At 45.6% G+C, this 16,163-nt stretch overlaps 1 protein-coding gene across 1 annotated transcript in view; it reads right to left on the bottom strand.

Moving 5' to 3' along the window:
- GRIA3 (glutamate ionotropic receptor AMPA type subunit 3) overlaps window positions 1–13,729 on the bottom strand; it is a 250,980-nt gene extending 237,251 nt beyond the window's left edge. The window contains exons 1-2 of the mRNA XM_084813794.1: window positions 13,026–13,729; window positions 10,332–10,490 (exon numbers count right to left, since the gene is read on the bottom strand). Of these exons, the coding sequence (XP_084669920.1) occupies window positions 10,332–10,490; window positions 13,026–13,116 (250 nt within the window). The 5' untranslated portion in view covers window positions 13,117–13,729. The remainder of the gene's footprint in view (window positions 1–10,331; window positions 10,491–13,025) is intronic.
- Between the last annotated feature and the right edge of the window lie 2,434 nt (window positions 13,730–16,163).

Below are 16,163 nucleotides of genomic sequence, written 5' to 3'. Positions count from 1 at the left end.
ATAGGGTTGGAGGAGCTTGGAATGAAGGAATGGATCTCCTGTCATCCAAGTTCACACGCTCACCATACACCTCCAAGCTCTGTTCCTAGAACACTGTTGCCACTTCAAAACAGCCCAACAATTTGCCCTGTAAAATCCACCCCCTCACCGCAAACCATTGAAGATGATTGCAAGACGTCATCGAGGAAGGATCATCAAGAAAAAAGCTACAACCCCCCCACACACACACACTAGAAGATAAACACCCCAACAAACTGCTCAAACGGATCTCAGCAAACAAGGATAATTGGGTAATTATGCTCTTTTCCCCCTTGGTTGGCAAAGGAGGAAGTGCTGTGGCAATCACAGTAGACAAATCAACATTTGTTTATTCATATTGTAAGATATTAGCAGCACTGTGGGCTACCCCAAGGAGATTATATCTAAAACAATTTAACAGAAGGAATGAGAACAAGCATAGCCAGTAACTAGCAGTGTTTCGGGTGATTAGCACTTTGCTTTTAGAAATCCCCTATATCTTGCCTTTTTTTTGCTTTACGTATTCCACCATCAAAGGTTTTGTTGCTTTACATATTCCACCATCAAAAAGATCAACAGATTTTCTTACAGGTTTTTTTTTTTTTAAGTATTAAAGCTAATCTTTTCCCTAAGAAAATCCCATGGAAGGGGGAACTAATGGTTGCCAGCCTATGTGTGTGCGCGTGTGTGTGCGCACGCACGTGCACACACAGGTATGCTTTGCTAAATATTCCCTGCAAACAGTACACAATCCAAGAGCACATTTCTTGGCCATAAAGGTGTACTACAGCATTTTTTTTTTTTTTTTGCAATGACAGTGCAGAGAGAGGGGAGCATATGCGATCTGTGTGCTAATGAGCTGACACTGCAGTGGCTAGAGCAATGTAGCAGAGTGCACAACGAGTGCAGAACAGAAAAGGCAGCAACAGTGCTATTTCGAGGGAACAGGAGCAACAGAACTTTAAACATAATTCAAACACTAATGGTAACAGATGCTGGCAGAGTTTTTAATTTAAACCTGGGAAGAGAGGGGGAAATATATATACAGACAGGGACGTACCAGTGAAGGAGTTATGCATTTAAGCTGCTCTTTTCCAGTATATTTTGACAAAGATGTCTCACTTCTTACATGAGCTGAACTCTGCAATGCCTCAATATTCACCTGCTCATCTCAACGTATATATACGTTGCTCAGACTCACAAAACAACTGAGAATCCTCATTGGGCATTTGCTTCTCCCAATGGAATGGAGAGTACCTAAAGCTGCAGAACAGCCCCACTGACATCTAATTCACCTGTATGCTTTTAAAGGGCAAAAGCATTTCACTGGAAGACAGCATCCCATCCCACAACTCAGAAATAGGGAAGCATAACACCAAGATTAGAAAAGTGATATGCGGAGGCAAGACAGAGCTACAGGCTTATGCAGTGAAGTAACTAGGGGCTGCGGTGAGGGAAGGAAGGTGGTATTAAAAAAACAACAACGTGGGGATCAAAGTTTTTCTGCCTTCAAAGGTGACTGTCACTTTCAGTGACTACTAGATCTTCCCTTCCTTGTCCCCCATCCCCACCCCTGTAGCTTTGTATTACCTTTGAAATGCACCAGGTTGCAGCAAAATGGATGCAGCATAACAAACACAAGTTTTCTTCCACCTTGATAAACTTAGAAAACATCTTTGTTGCATTTTACATTCAAGCTCAATCATTCCAGGATAGATCGATGCCACATTGTATTGGGGCCTCACACTCAGGAATCTAGATTTATTCATTCAATATATTTTCAAATTGCTTCTCCACTCACTGAGCACTCGAGGCAGTTTACAGGTCAACATCTCAAGTTCCAAGGCATATTCTCAAAACACAGGGTTCTATTCAGCATCAGGTCAGGGTGGAGAAAACTCTAAGGGTTGAGCTTCAGCTCATTTCAAAAAACTTTATATGGGAACTTTCATAAACCAGTGTGAATTAGTATTACTTTTAAAATTTTGGGAATATCATTTAAAGGTTTGCCCTTTATCATGGTCAAAACCTTTGTATGTGAATTTTCAAAATCCAGTGTGAATGATGAAGATGATGATTAGGGTTACTTCACTCCACAATCAAACAGTGAAGATTAGTGTGAAACCATATTTGAATGTCCTTCAGAAGAATAGAAGAGAACAATATCTCTCTTGCCACCATTGGGGAAAAAAGTGTCCCAACAGCAAGAGAAAGGGATGGTTAAAACAAGTTAGGAACTAAGTATTTGGACATGAAATTTTTGGCCCTTTGTTTAAAAACAGTGTTATGGATTTTAGTGTTTTTCAGCTAAACTGTTCAATGCAAGCAAATCACTGGTGGAACTTCTGGATTTTGCCTTCATCTTTTGTAGCATCTAATATGATGAGGCTGTTGATACTACCAACATATATTGCAGGGCTGGCAAACTTATTTCCGCCTTAGGCTGAGTCCGATTCCAGACACTCGAGGCGGGTGGCTCCGATGTCAGTGGGGTGGTGCATCCGTTCTGGATTTCAGTCAGAACTAGTCAGAACTCTAAAGGGGCTATCCAGGGTTCGAAGCAGGAGCCCAACTGGTTAAACCTACACAGTGATTTCTGGGGAAACATTGGGCTTGGGAAATCATTATTTGTAGTATTATTATTTATTACATATATATCCCACCTTTTTTCCTCCTTAAGGAATCCAAGGCGGCATACACAATACTCCTCCTCCTCCTCCATTTTATCCTCACAACAACAACCCTGTGAGGTGGGTTCAGCTGAGAGTCTGTGACTGGGCCAGAGTCACCCAGTGAGCTTCGACGGCTGAGTGGGGACTAGGACCTGGATCTCCTGACTCCCGGTCCAACACTATAGCCATTATACCGCACTGGCTCTCACACTGGATTGGAAATGAAGTAGAGCAGTGGAGGCTGGTGGCTCTGATGTCAGTGAGACAGTGCAAAGCACCTTGGAGAGCTCCTTCAGCGTTCCGACTGGCTCTGGCTGAAACCCAGAGCGGATGCGCTGCCCCACTGACATTGGAGCCACCAGCCTCCACTGTTTCTAGAGACGCACTCAGGGGCTGAGTTCCCATGATCAGCAGGACCGAAGGCAAAACGGGCGGAGCCACAGCACAAACAATGGCAGCACCTTGTAGCTTGAGGCTCTTGCTGCCCAGTAACTCAGCCTTTGGAGAGGCTCTGCAACCTTTTAGAAGGGAGAGAAAACTGCACAAAAGCCGGGAAAATCAGCAAATGAGTGACTGGGGGAAAAGTGGTGGGTCAAGCAGTGGAGGCTGGTTACTCTGAATGCGGTGGGGTTGTGAATCCATTCTGGGTTTTACTCAGAACCAGCCAGTCCACTAAAGGAGCTATCCAAGGCACTGAGCCCTATCCCCCAAATAGGCTCAGCACCTTGAACATAAGAAGAGCCCTGCTGGATCAGACCAAGGGTCCATCTAGTCCAGCACTCTGTTCACACAGTGGCCAACCAGCTGTTGACCAGGAACCCACAAGTAGGGCTTGAGTGCAACAGCACCCTCCCACCCATGTTCCCCAGCAACTGGTGTACACAGGCTCACTGCCTCTGATACTGGAGATAGCATATAGCCATCAAGACTAGTAGCCATTGATAGCCTTTTCCTCCAGGAATTTGTCCAACCCCCTTTTAAAGCCATCCAAATTGGTGGCCATCACCACATCCTGTGGTAGTGAGTTCCATAGTTTAACTATGCACTGTGTGAAGAAGTATGTCCTTTTATCTGTCCTGAATCTCCCACCAATCAGCTTCATAGGATGACCCTGGGTTCTAGCATTTTGAGAGAGGGAGAAAAATGTCTCCCTGCCCACATTCTCCACACCATGCATAATTTTGACCTCTATCAGGTCTCCCCTTACCCTCCTTTTTTCCAAGCTTAACAATCCCAGCGGTTGAAACCTTGTCTCATAGGGGAGATGTTCCAGCCCCTTGTTTATTTTAGTCGCCCTTTTCTGCACTTTTTCCAGCTCTACAATATCATTGGATAGCTCCTTTAGAATTCTGGCTGGTTCTGAATAAAACCCAGAATGGATTCACAGCCTATCAAAATCATAGCCACCAGCCCCTACTGGGGTCAGGGGAAGGGGCCATGAGTATCTGCGGAACCGCCGAGTACTGGATTGGGACCCCAAGTGTGTTGGACTGGGACTTCAAGTGGGCCAGACTTGCCCCATGGACCAGAGTTTTAACACCCCATATATATGTATGTGTGCGCATGAATACACACACACACACACACACACACACACAATTTTCTCTTCTGGCAGAGCTCACCCCCACCCCAGGATCCTGTGAATGAGGCATTGAGATCGCCCAGTTAAAGATCCCCAGCCACCCTCACAGAACTACCATCTCCAGAGTTCCCTAGGAAGGGTAGTTACTTAATCGTTTAAGTGTGTAGTGCAAATAAATCCGAAGCCCCATTGTCAGGGCCACTGAAACTTGTTCTTAAGACAGCCACCCATCAACTGCAAATATCAAAAAGGATGTGCAATGACCCTTGAAGGAAGTTGTTTGCTCAAGAGTAGCCACATGACTCCAAGAACAATATTTATCTACAAATATACCACAGAAATAAAATTAAACCACCAGTTCATTAGTGATGGATAAGTCTGATCATCTTTCTACACTGTGGAGAACTAGGCTGTCACACTTGGCATGTTACTATGTACAAGTATTTCAACTTTTCAAAGACAGTTACTTTCAGATCTGGAAAGAGTTGCAGCCCTTCTGGATATTTATTTGTAGCTGCAAAGCCTTAAGTGTTCAGTGGGAAGGACCACAAACAATATTTCTTTTCCTCCACCCAATGGCCCACTGCAATAAAATATCATCATACAAGTATTTTATTTCAGACAAGGTCACCTTTTCCCCATCCTTTCTTCCATTTACTTAGCCACAGATGCTACTGCTCTCCCGAGTAAAGCGAAGAGAGATCGGACAGAAAGAAAAATAATTCACCATCTTGTAATATTAGAACTCTGCATCATCCACTCAAAGTCAATTAGTCTTATGGTGAATCTATTGCCAAATAAATAGAAAAGTAACTTCAGCAGAAAAAGCGCAATTAGCTTATGGAATCCATTGCCACCGGATGTGACAATGGCCATCAGCTTAGATGGTTTTAAGAGACAAATTCACAGAGAATAGGACTAACAGCAGCAACTAGCCCTGGAGAACCTCCACCAGCAGAGGCGCTATGACTCCAAATACCACCTGCTTGAAATAAACAGGGGAGGGCTGTTGCATTTATTCTTTTCATGTAAGCCTGCCAGAGTACACAGCTAGCTATGATCAGAAACAGGATACTGGGCTAAGTGGACCTTGGATCAGATCCAGCAGAGATCTCATGTTCTTATACTATGGAGTGGGTAACTGGTGGCCCTCCAGATGTTGTGGGACTTCAACTCCCATCAACCCTAGCCAGAATGGCCAAATGATTGAGGATGATGGGATTTGTAGTCTAGCATAATCTGGAGGGCTAAAGGTCCCTCAACCCAAGCAACTCATAAGTGGATGGAATAATAATAATGGTAATCATGATAAAGCATCATTCAATAGTAAAACATTGAGTAATACCAGTGGTGGCTGGTGACCCCACTTCCAAAGGGGTGGTAATTCCATTCTGGGTTTCAGTTACAACCAGCCAACACTCTAAAGGTACTATCCAAGGTTCTGAACCCATTTTGGGCATAAGGTTCAGCACCTTGGATATCACCTTTAGAGTTTTGGCTGGTGGTGACTAAAACCCAGAATGGAATCACTGCCTCTCTGGAACTGGAGTCACTAGTAGCACCACCTCCAGAACCTTGGCTATAGCGGAATGTCTTGGTTCCCATCTGTCCATTCCTTGGGTTAGGAAGCCCTGCCTTAAATCCAGATCTCTGCAGTTGGGCTGGGTTTACTCAGTAAGACCGAAAGCTCTATCCTATATGAATACCCAACTGTTTGCATCTATGACTGAGCAGGGTAAAAAGGAGCAAGCAATCTACACCAACAGTGTATTTCACACATCCTCAGGGGTACTTTGATCCCTACACATGCTCCTGGGCTGAACCTTGGCACTAACAGATAAAGGAGATCCTCATGTACAGATTTTTCAACCCCATCCTTGGAGGCAGTTGATCAGTTGCTGCAAAACTCTTTGGGCTTCGCTCAGAATTTCTTTGATGTTTTGCTTGAAGGAAAAACACCCTCTTCCTGCCTCACAGTTGTTTCACATTTCACTTTGGACAGGAGTGGATAACAACTGGATTGGATCCTTTAAGCCAAAGTGTCAAGCAGGCCTTATTTGTCATAGTAGTTGGTGACTCACTCCATGTATTTAAAGGTCACACACTGATTGACACACAGTACAGAACTTACATAAGAAAATGAACATTTCTTTGGTTTCCTGTCCAGATGCTTCAAGCAGAACAGAACCTCTTAAACCAGCATCAATGAGGAGGGGGAAACCTACCATATGTAAGCACCCAACTGTGTGTATATAGGGCTGAGCAGAGTAAAAAGGAGCAAGCAATGTACACCAACAATGCAACCCTATGTTTACTCAAAACTAAATTCCATTGTATTCAATAGACTCCCAGGGAAGTGTGCATAGGACTGCAGCTCCAGTGATGTGGAATACACACTTGGGGTGGGGGGAGAAATATGCTTTGAACCTCCCTGTGTTATTTTTTAATTGGACCAAGGATGCGATAGGGAGGCCCTGTGTTCCTATGGCAGGTATCATAACACAGGGCAGGGTCCCAAGCATATAATTATTCAGCATCAATTCCAAACTGAATGGCAGGGGTGGGGGTAGAGCCTGGGGAGATACAAAAGAATGTCATGCTTCTCCCCAAGCACAATTCAGTGTATGAAATTCCAGGCCTAAATGGCCACTGCCATAGGTAGCACTAAAGGGGATTTGACATATTCATGGATGAGGTGACTATCACTGGCCATTAGCCATGATGGCTAAATGAATCTTCCAGGTTTGGAGGGAATATGCCACTAAACAGCAGAGGGGGTGGAAGGCTTTGTGCCCTAGTGGTGGGCTTCCCAAAAGCAGGTGGCTGATGGCTGCATGAAATAGGATGCTACCTGTGGACTCTGCAACAGAATATTGCAGTGTGGAGAGCTCTTGTCCAGTGTTCCAGCCAGCCATGCTTTCTTTCAGGGTACTCCATTCTGTCACCCCCCTCTCTCACATACACATACCCCATTCTGTTGACAACTCAGTCTTCATTGGGCTGTTTTTAGGCAGGTTCCCCCCCCCCAACACACACACACACACACACACACACACACACTAAAGATGTTTCTTCTACTTCTGCAAACTTTGGGGTTCCTTCAAGCATGGCAGAACCTCCTTCTTGTTTCTTGGTAACCCTGTTCTGGCTATATAGCTATCATAACTCAGCACCTATGTTTCTTATTAGTATATGATGAGGGGGATGGGACTAGGACAACCTTCCCAACCTGGGGACCTCTAGATATTTTGGACTACAACTCCCATCACCCCATCAGCACAACCAATCATCAGGGATGCTGGGAGTTGCAGTCCAAAACATCTGGAGGGCATCAGGCCAATAGGGAAGGCTGGATTAGGTGGACCCAGGGACACTGGAAGCTGCCTTATACCGAGTCATGCCATCTGTCCATCTAGTCCAGTATTGTAAATGCTGACTGGCAGTGGCTCTCCAGGGTTTCAGGCAAAATTCTTTCCTAGTCCTACCTGCAGAAGCTGGACATTGAACCTGGGATCTTCTGCATGCAAAGCAGGTGCTTTATCTCTGAGCTGTGGCCTGTCCCTTTGATATGATCCAAAAAGGCACTTCTTAAGTTCTTCAACAGAACGAGGAAGCCAATTCAGATTTTGTATGCCACAGAAGACCAGCAAGTTGTCAATTCTTTCATCATTATGTTTGTTGTTGCTGTTGGTTTCTTTTCACCATGGGAAGCAGGATCAGTGTCGATTTTCCATCTTGGATACCCAAGCATCCTAGGCCAGCCCTGCTAGTAATCTTAGTGGCATCCAAAAAGCAACAACGTTTTAAAAAGCAACATTTTAATAGCCAATTATCATAGAAGTATAACAGTTTTAGTTTAAAACCATATAATTGATATTTAAAGGAAACTATGTCTGAGATAGAGTCCCTTGAAGGGATTACATTTATGAAGGATTACTACTCAGAAGTCTGTTGAGGCAGGACAGGCTTATTAAAATAAAACCTCAAATATAGACATATTGGGTGGGAGAGGGGAGGAAGGGGGTGCCAATTGACCAGAAAAACCAGCCTGGCCTGCTCTTGTGCATTTAACAGTTTTTAAGTTGCAGAAATTAGCAAAGCTTTCCATAGCATGGAGATAAAAACAGGATCCTCTGCTAATGTCCATAACTGCTGTTAAAAGTCACAGTTACAGTGACTTGTTTGGGGGTGGGTGGATTGGCAATGATTAGGCAACTAGATTACAGAACCTTCGTTTAAATTTTTGAAAAGTTTGCATCCTACAAGAGGGTTTGAGGGCCACTTGCAGCCCATGGGTTGTGCACCCCTGCCCTACACAAAGGAAAACATGAACCAATTGGAAGTGATCGCAAAGCAATAGAAGTCTGAGCTCTACAGAGATATTTCCTTAAAGTTAGACTAGCTCTCAAACTCCTTTCCTAATAATACAGATGTTCCTGAAATGTCTTGCTATAGGGTCTTGCTATTCTCCCACCTACCAATAGTTAAGTTGAAAGATCTTGGAGAAAAGTTTACATAAATGTTACCATGATAACAAACTGAGTTGCTTGCTTGGGAGCAAGATTTTAATATATATTTGTAAGGCAGAGATCAACACCTGGAAGAACCCAGGCCAAAACAAGCCTTCTTGCTGTACATGAAGGGAGGGGGGGGGGAGATGGAGGAATTGTGCATGTAGGAAAAGGACTTGGTAACACGGTGTGAAGAGCCATACAAGGACAGTATATAAACAAAGAATACTTATTATTATTATTATTATTATTATTATTATTATTATTACTAGGAATATGAATTGGGGCCTTGGCTCATCACCTCCCCCATTCTCTCTTCAAAGTGGACCAGTGACAAACTAGTTGCTGACCAGGTAGGGCATGGTCTGAAGGCACATGAGGTAGCCACCTTGCTGAAGCTAAGCAGGTCTGGTTCTAGTCAGTACTTGAAGGGGAGACCACATGGGAACCTCATGTAGCCACCTTGAGTTCCACGATGGAAGAAAGGTGGGATATAAATGTAATAAATAAATACAATAAAAATTAATTCAAGTCTGACATTGCAAGCTAGCAAAGCATCCTGTGTAGTATTGCACAGGAACTGAACAGCGCTCCCTTGCTCTGCTTCCTAAATAATTTCCTTGGGTTAGGGCCATTTTAGATCACAGCCAGAGATGCTCTTCGGCTGTAAACTCTATTCCCACTCCCCAAACAAAAACAGATGTCCAAATACTAGGGTAGGCCTCTGAAGAGGTCTTGCTGCAATATACAGAATGCAGACTGGTTTGTTTTCCTTAACCACACTATATTCCTTCTGGGCTTGATCCCCCCGCCCCCAGCATCAATAGCTATGAAAAAAGTACATGCATTTGCAATGCTATTTTTTCCTTCTTTTTTCAGACTGCCAGGCTTTCTACACCATTTCTCCTCCTCCTGCCAGGGCATCCATCACTTTACATAGCCTCGTAGGTTTTTATCAAGACATTCTCGGCAAGACAAAAGGCTATTTTAAGGCAGAAGGAGGCCAGTAATCCTATTTTCCTCTGCCACCTCAAGGTCACTTTAAAAAGTATCCTTCATGTGTTTGCTCCTGCGAGACATTATTTATGAAATCATTACACACACACACACACACACACTTCTATCCAAGCTCTAAGCTATTGCTAAATACCTGCTAGAATCCCCGTCAAAACAAACAGAGACACACAGAAATGAATCTTTTTGACTTACTCTTAACGGCTTTCCCCTTCAAAACAGAGACACACAGAAATGAATCTTTTTGACTTACTCCGAATGGCTTTCATCGGATTTGGAAAAGAAACCAACCAAACCATATTTACATAATAAGAATCAAGTCTTTTGTTAACCATAATTGGCATGCAGGAAGCACTGCAAGACAAATTAAGTTCTCCTTTGGCAGGGCTGTTGCAATATAGTTCACCAAACATGAACTGCAGCTCTGATAGCTTATTAGGGTAAAGAAGGTGGTGGTGGGGGAATGGAGAGAAAGAAGGGAATTGGTCTGCAACAGTCACCTGCTATAACAAGAAAATTCAGCTAGCTACTCACATGCATTTGTTACTGAAAAACTGTTGGAGGAATCCAGGTGGTCAACGTGGTAGTTCAAGTGGAAAGGTTTCTCGGTGAAATTTTGGTTTGTGTTGTATAACTGTACAGCAAATCGGAATGCGCTGTGCTCCTGGACTGTGTTTCTCATGAAGAGTCCTCCTGTAATGGAGAAGAAATATTATTTTTCTCTGTGTCTGTGTATGAGGATAAAACTGTACTTTTAAACGTGTCAGGGATATGCAGTCAGATGCATTTATGATAGGCTAGCCAACGTATAGCAACAACTCCATGTTCTGCATCTCAAGCAACAGATTCATGTATATAATGCTGCTTACAACCAGGGCTTATGTTCAACCCACACTTTTTAAAAAGAAAAATTGCAAGTCTCTAGTTCTGTATACACTTACCTGGAAGTAAGCCTCATTGAAAATCAGCGGTACTTCCCAGTAAACATGGATAGGACTGGGCTGCAAATACCCCTCATATAAGCCAGTCCTGCCCATGCTTACTCTGAAGGAAGTCCCACAGAGTGCAGTGGGGTTTACACCCAATCACAAGGATGTATAGGATTGCAGCCTCCAATCCACATTATATACACATAAAATATACACATTTATATACACATCAAACACATTCATACACATCACACACATTCATTTATATACAGATGGCTACCAGCAGGATGCAGAGTATGGTTAGTCAGACAAAAAATCCTACCAGGTCAATAGGACTTTTTCAAAATCTTAAACATATGTATCGGGCACACTGTTGCTCTGAAGCAAGTCTCATGGTGTCCAGTGGCACTTACTCCCAGGTAAATTTGTAGAGAGGGTTGCAGCTTTATTCAGAAGGAAATCCCACCAGGGAACTTACTTCAAAGCAGGCTTGCACTGGATAGGACAGGACCTGACCCTACACATTTATTCGGAAGCAAATACCATTGAGTTCAATGGTCCTTATTCTAAGGTAAGTGGGTAGAGAACTGCAGCCTAAGCATACTTAGGGCTGAAGCTTTGTCTTGCAAAATACAAGAGGCTACAACAATCCTATACATAGTTATTTGGATGTAAGCCCCACTGAACTCAATAGGATAGACTTCCCTCTAAATGCAGATGAAGCTCAGATATTCATAGGATCAGGCCACATGGATCCAGGTGTCTAATAGGAGCTGAAAGTGTTTCAATATCAATATGCCTTGTCCAAGTATAGACTGAAAACATTAACGCTCTTTAAATTTTTTGGACACCATCCTCCCCCTGCAACCCACCCCCTATTCCCAAGGAGCCCATATCAGACACAGGTTATGCACAGGTGAAGTTTTTAAATTGCTATGTGGAAGGCTCCCTCCCTACAGGCTGTCTAGGATCCAAGTTGCCTTAAAAAAAGAAAGGGGCAGGGGCGGGGGTAGATGCTAGAAAACTCCAAAATTGAACTTCTTTTGTTTTATTTGTGCACATTTTATGTCGCTCCATTCCCGCTCTTCCTCCCACCCTCTTGGCAGTGTGCCTTAGGTGAAGCAGCACCATTACACCCCTCCCCCCTCCCCAGTCCTTCTGCACCATGTAGGGATGGATATAGCTACAAAAAAACTCAGAGAGGTAGGACGCCTTACGCTAAATGAATAAAATGCTATTTTTAAACATGGCTTGGCATTTCTCAGTGCCCCAGAAGAACCCGAGTGGGAGGGATTTTTTTTTACACTCCTACTCATGGAACAGCCGAAAAAAGAAAAAGGAAAAGAGATGAATACAATTGATGCAGTACCCATCTGATGACATATGCAGGCAGACAAAGCATTGATTATTTTACCCATCCACCTGCACTCCCCACCGTTTGTCCGGTTTGTCCGCTGTATAGCCCATGCCTGCCCAAGAGACACCCCAAGGATTCTTGTGCCATTTCCAGTGGTTCAGTCTTATTAGCCCTGGCACATCTGAGATCTTTTGCCCCACCCCCCAAAAAGAAGCAAGGTTTATGTAGGAGAGCTTCCAGTTTTAAAATACAGAATGTGGTCCATTAAGAAGAAGATTTAAATGCCCTGATACTAGTATTAGGCAAACCAGGGCATAGCAACACAGTTAAACACCAAAGGAAGTTTTTGTCATTGGATTCAGCGGGTCTCAAAAAGGAAGCAACAATACATGCGGTCTAACACCACTGGGAAAAATCCATGGAAGTTTGATTCTTTGGTTCAATTGGGGTGTGGATTTATAAATGACCCTTAAGAATAAGCACACCATCATTGATATTAAGAACTGAGGAGGCATACCAGGACTTCAAATGGAACTGCAGTTCCTAATAATTGTACTAATACTGCTAATAATGATGCTTCTTTCCGTTCCAACTCCCTCATCCATTACGAATGTATGCAACACTATGCATCCCTCCATGATTATTATTAATAATTGTTTTGGGAATAATAACTTATTAATGATATTATTATTAATAATAGCAACTATCTTTGGCCACAGTTACTTTTTGCAGCGTTCCTGCCCCGGGAAGATTAAGAATCCCAACTGAAAGTGTGGGGGGCGGTGGGGGGGGGGAGTCAGGTGGATACCCGAGTTTATGATGATGAAGAGGCAGAGCCTTTACGGTTTTTCCATCCTCCCTCAATGGAACACCGAAGCTCTTATCTTTAAAGGGTGTGTGTGCGTGTGTGTGTGTGTGGGGGGGAAATCTGAGCATTCTTACCTATACTGATGGTGTTCGGAAAGCCTCCCCGCGACTCCGCCAGAAGCCCCACCAGCATCAAGAAAAGAGTTGGAGGCGCCGGCTGCCCCATATTTCGCGTTGGTCGGTTTCTCCGTCAGCCCCTGCAGCTCAATTCCTGGAACGAAACTGACCAGACGGGCATCGGAGCAGCCGCGGGCAGGTTCCCAAGGCTCTTGCAGGGGGGATCCCCGCTTTCCCCCCTCTTTCCCCCCTTCTTCTCCTTTTTCCTTCTTCTTCACCCCAACCTGGAAGGACTCATTGGCTCAGAGAGGCTCCCGGGCTTGCAGAATAGGACTTCTTCGCCCCCCCCTCCTCTTCCTCCTCCCTCTCCTCCCCTACGCAAAGATGGTGGGGAGAGCGAGGCACCGATCGCCTCCCCACTCCCCTCGCCTTTCCCAAAGAAACGAGTCGCCCTCGATCGGGCTACGCGGGGGCTTAAGGCTCAAACTTCATCTGTCTGTGTCGCTGCCGCCGCCTCGGCGCTGCTCATCTCTTTCTTAGCCTCTCCGCAAACTGCAGCAAAAGCCCCAAACACGGCGCCCGTGTCAGTTTCAGGAGTAGCAGCAACACCGAGCGATGCAATCAATGGGAACCCGAGCGAAGCTCACGTGGACCTCCCTTTAAAGCCGCAACAACTGGTCCCCTTAAAGCTGCATTGCCTCTCGCTCGCTCGCTCGCTCGGTGCGTCGGGGAGGGGGGGGGCTCACGGGAGGGAGGGAGAAGGGAAAGGGAGGTACAGCTAGACAGAAGGGGAGTGATGGTTGGAAGGAAGGTGAAAAAGGATGGAGGGAAAGAGGGACGAGAGAGATGGAAGGCGGGAGAGGGGGACGAGGACAAGAAGCAAAACCAGCTTCAGTCCAGGAAGACACGGACGTGGAAGGAAGGGGGCGATTTGTTGAGTGGGTGGTATGTGTTGAGAAAGCTATAACTAGTGTGTGTGTGTGTGATCAGATGTAAAGCATATTAGCAAGGCTGTTGTGGCTGTAAGGCTGCGATCCTGTGTACGTTGTCCTGGGAGCAAGCCCCCCTGAACACACAGTGGGGCTTATTTCTGGGCGAACCTGCACCGGATCGAGCTGCAATCCTGTGCAGATTAACTTGGGCGTATGAGCACACTGCGACTTTTCTAACCGAAACTGCCAACCTTTCCAGGTTTTTCATTCTCTGCGCACGTTGTGTGCGTGTGTGTGTGTGTGGATCAGCTCCACTGAACACACAGTGGGTCCTATCTCTGGTAAACGGGTGTGCCCAGGATGGGGCCGACAGGCTGCGGTTCTCCTCCCAGACTATTTACCTGGGAGTAAATCCCATGGAATGTGGTGGGATTTACTTCTGAGTAAGCACTCATAGATGTAGAGCTCGGAGAGTTCTGCAGAAGAAGAGGGGATTTCAGGACCATTTCAGCTTTTCTCGCCCCTGGTGGGACACAAACTGGTGCCCATTGGACTGTAAACCAGCCTTTCTGGACCCGCTATCCTCCCGACGGTGTTTGTACTACAACTCCCATCAGCCCCGGCCAGCATGGCCCATGGGCGGGGATGATGGTAGTTGTTGTCCAAAAGATTTGGAGGGCGCCAGGTGGGGGGAGGTGGACCTGTGTAGACCTTTTCTTCCGCACAATTCTTAAAAGACAAAGGAAGAGCTCCTACCTGCTCACTAGGTGGAGCTGAGCACCACAGAGATGCCACAGAGCGGTGGTGTGAGGGCAAAAGACCCAAGGTGGGCTAGGCGGAGGGGACACATTTGGTGGAGTCTCCCCAAGATGACGATGGAAGCAAAGAGAACCAAGCAGTGAATGGAACCCTTCAGAGATTCCATCTGTTGAGCTGAGCCTTATCGTAAAGTGACATTTGGGGAAATAAGCAGGGCTAGCTTCACAGGGCCATCCTACCCATGTCTACCCAGAAGTAAATTCCATTGTGTCCACCAGGGGCTACTCCCCCAGTCAGTGTGTTTAGGATGGCAGCCCAACCTAAGGCTTTGCCATCATAAGTTAGTGGCTGCATTGTATTACATGGAAGTTATAACTTAGCATAGCTTTGCAAGAGGAGGCTGCATTGGTCCGTTTAGCTCAGTACTGTCTACACTGACTGGCAGTTGCTCTCCAGGGTTTTAGATGGTCCCCTGCCCACCCAGCCCCACCCGGAGATGCCAAGGATGGAACTTGTCCTGTCTGCATGCAAAGCATGTACTCTACCACAAATGCCCTTCACCCCAAATGTAGGAAGCTGTCTTGTACCAAGTCAGACCATAGATTCCCCACCCCACCCCACCCCACCCCACCCCAGTGTTGTAAGCATTGCCTGGCAGCAGCTTCCCAGGGATTCAGGCAGGGGTCTTTCTCCAGGGGAGATGCTGGAGACTGAACCTGGACCATTTGCTGCAAAGCCTGTGTTCTGCTACCGAGCTGCGGCCCTTCCCCATGTTCGGCATGATGCTGAAAGATCAAGCTTTTGCAGTGGTCATGGAAATAAACAGATGAGACAATGGTGTGGGATGGAAAATGGGCCACATTTATTTAAACCATTAACCAAACTCTGCAGAAGGGGGGAAACTGATTGTGTGGGAGGCTAACTATCTCCATGCACTCCCTAATCACCCTATGCGTGATTAGGGAGTGTGGTGAGACAGGAGTGGGTCAGGTATTCCCACTCCTTAAGCCACGCCTTTAATGTGGAGGCCAGCCTTCTTAGATCACAGCCCTCCAGCACCACACAGCTCCTAGTGGATGATCCAGTTAGCTCCAGAAGCCATCCTTCCCCAGCTACTAGGCTGCACAGCCCTAAGTGAGCGAGTCTCGGGAATGGCTAATCACCATAAAGGTGCCTCGGGCTGCTCACCAATCCCTAATCCTCCCTGTCACTTCCTGCACACCCCTACCAACCCAAACAGCAACCAAATGTGACCAGATTAACCTGCCTCACCTTTACTGAAATAATCCCCCGCACTTCAGTACAGAACAGGCGAAAAATACACCAACCATGCCAATCCGTTGGTGAAAAAATTCCTACTTGGCCAGCTAATCCTGTACTGAAAATTTGAAATAGGGAGTGGGGGGCACAGCCAGAAGGAAAGAGCCTGACTGAGGGGGTGGAGCAGGTTTATAAATCCTCAGCT

This window comes from Heloderma suspectum, chromosome 9, assembly GCF_057233095.1.
Source record: "Heloderma suspectum isolate Gila_16-S chromosome 9, 16-S_ref, whole genome shotgun sequence".
NCBI lineage: Eukaryota > Metazoa > Chordata > Lepidosauria > Squamata > Helodermatidae > Heloderma > Heloderma suspectum.
Note: the sequence above shows the minus strand (reverse complement) of the source record. Positions and strands in the feature narration are given on the sequence as shown.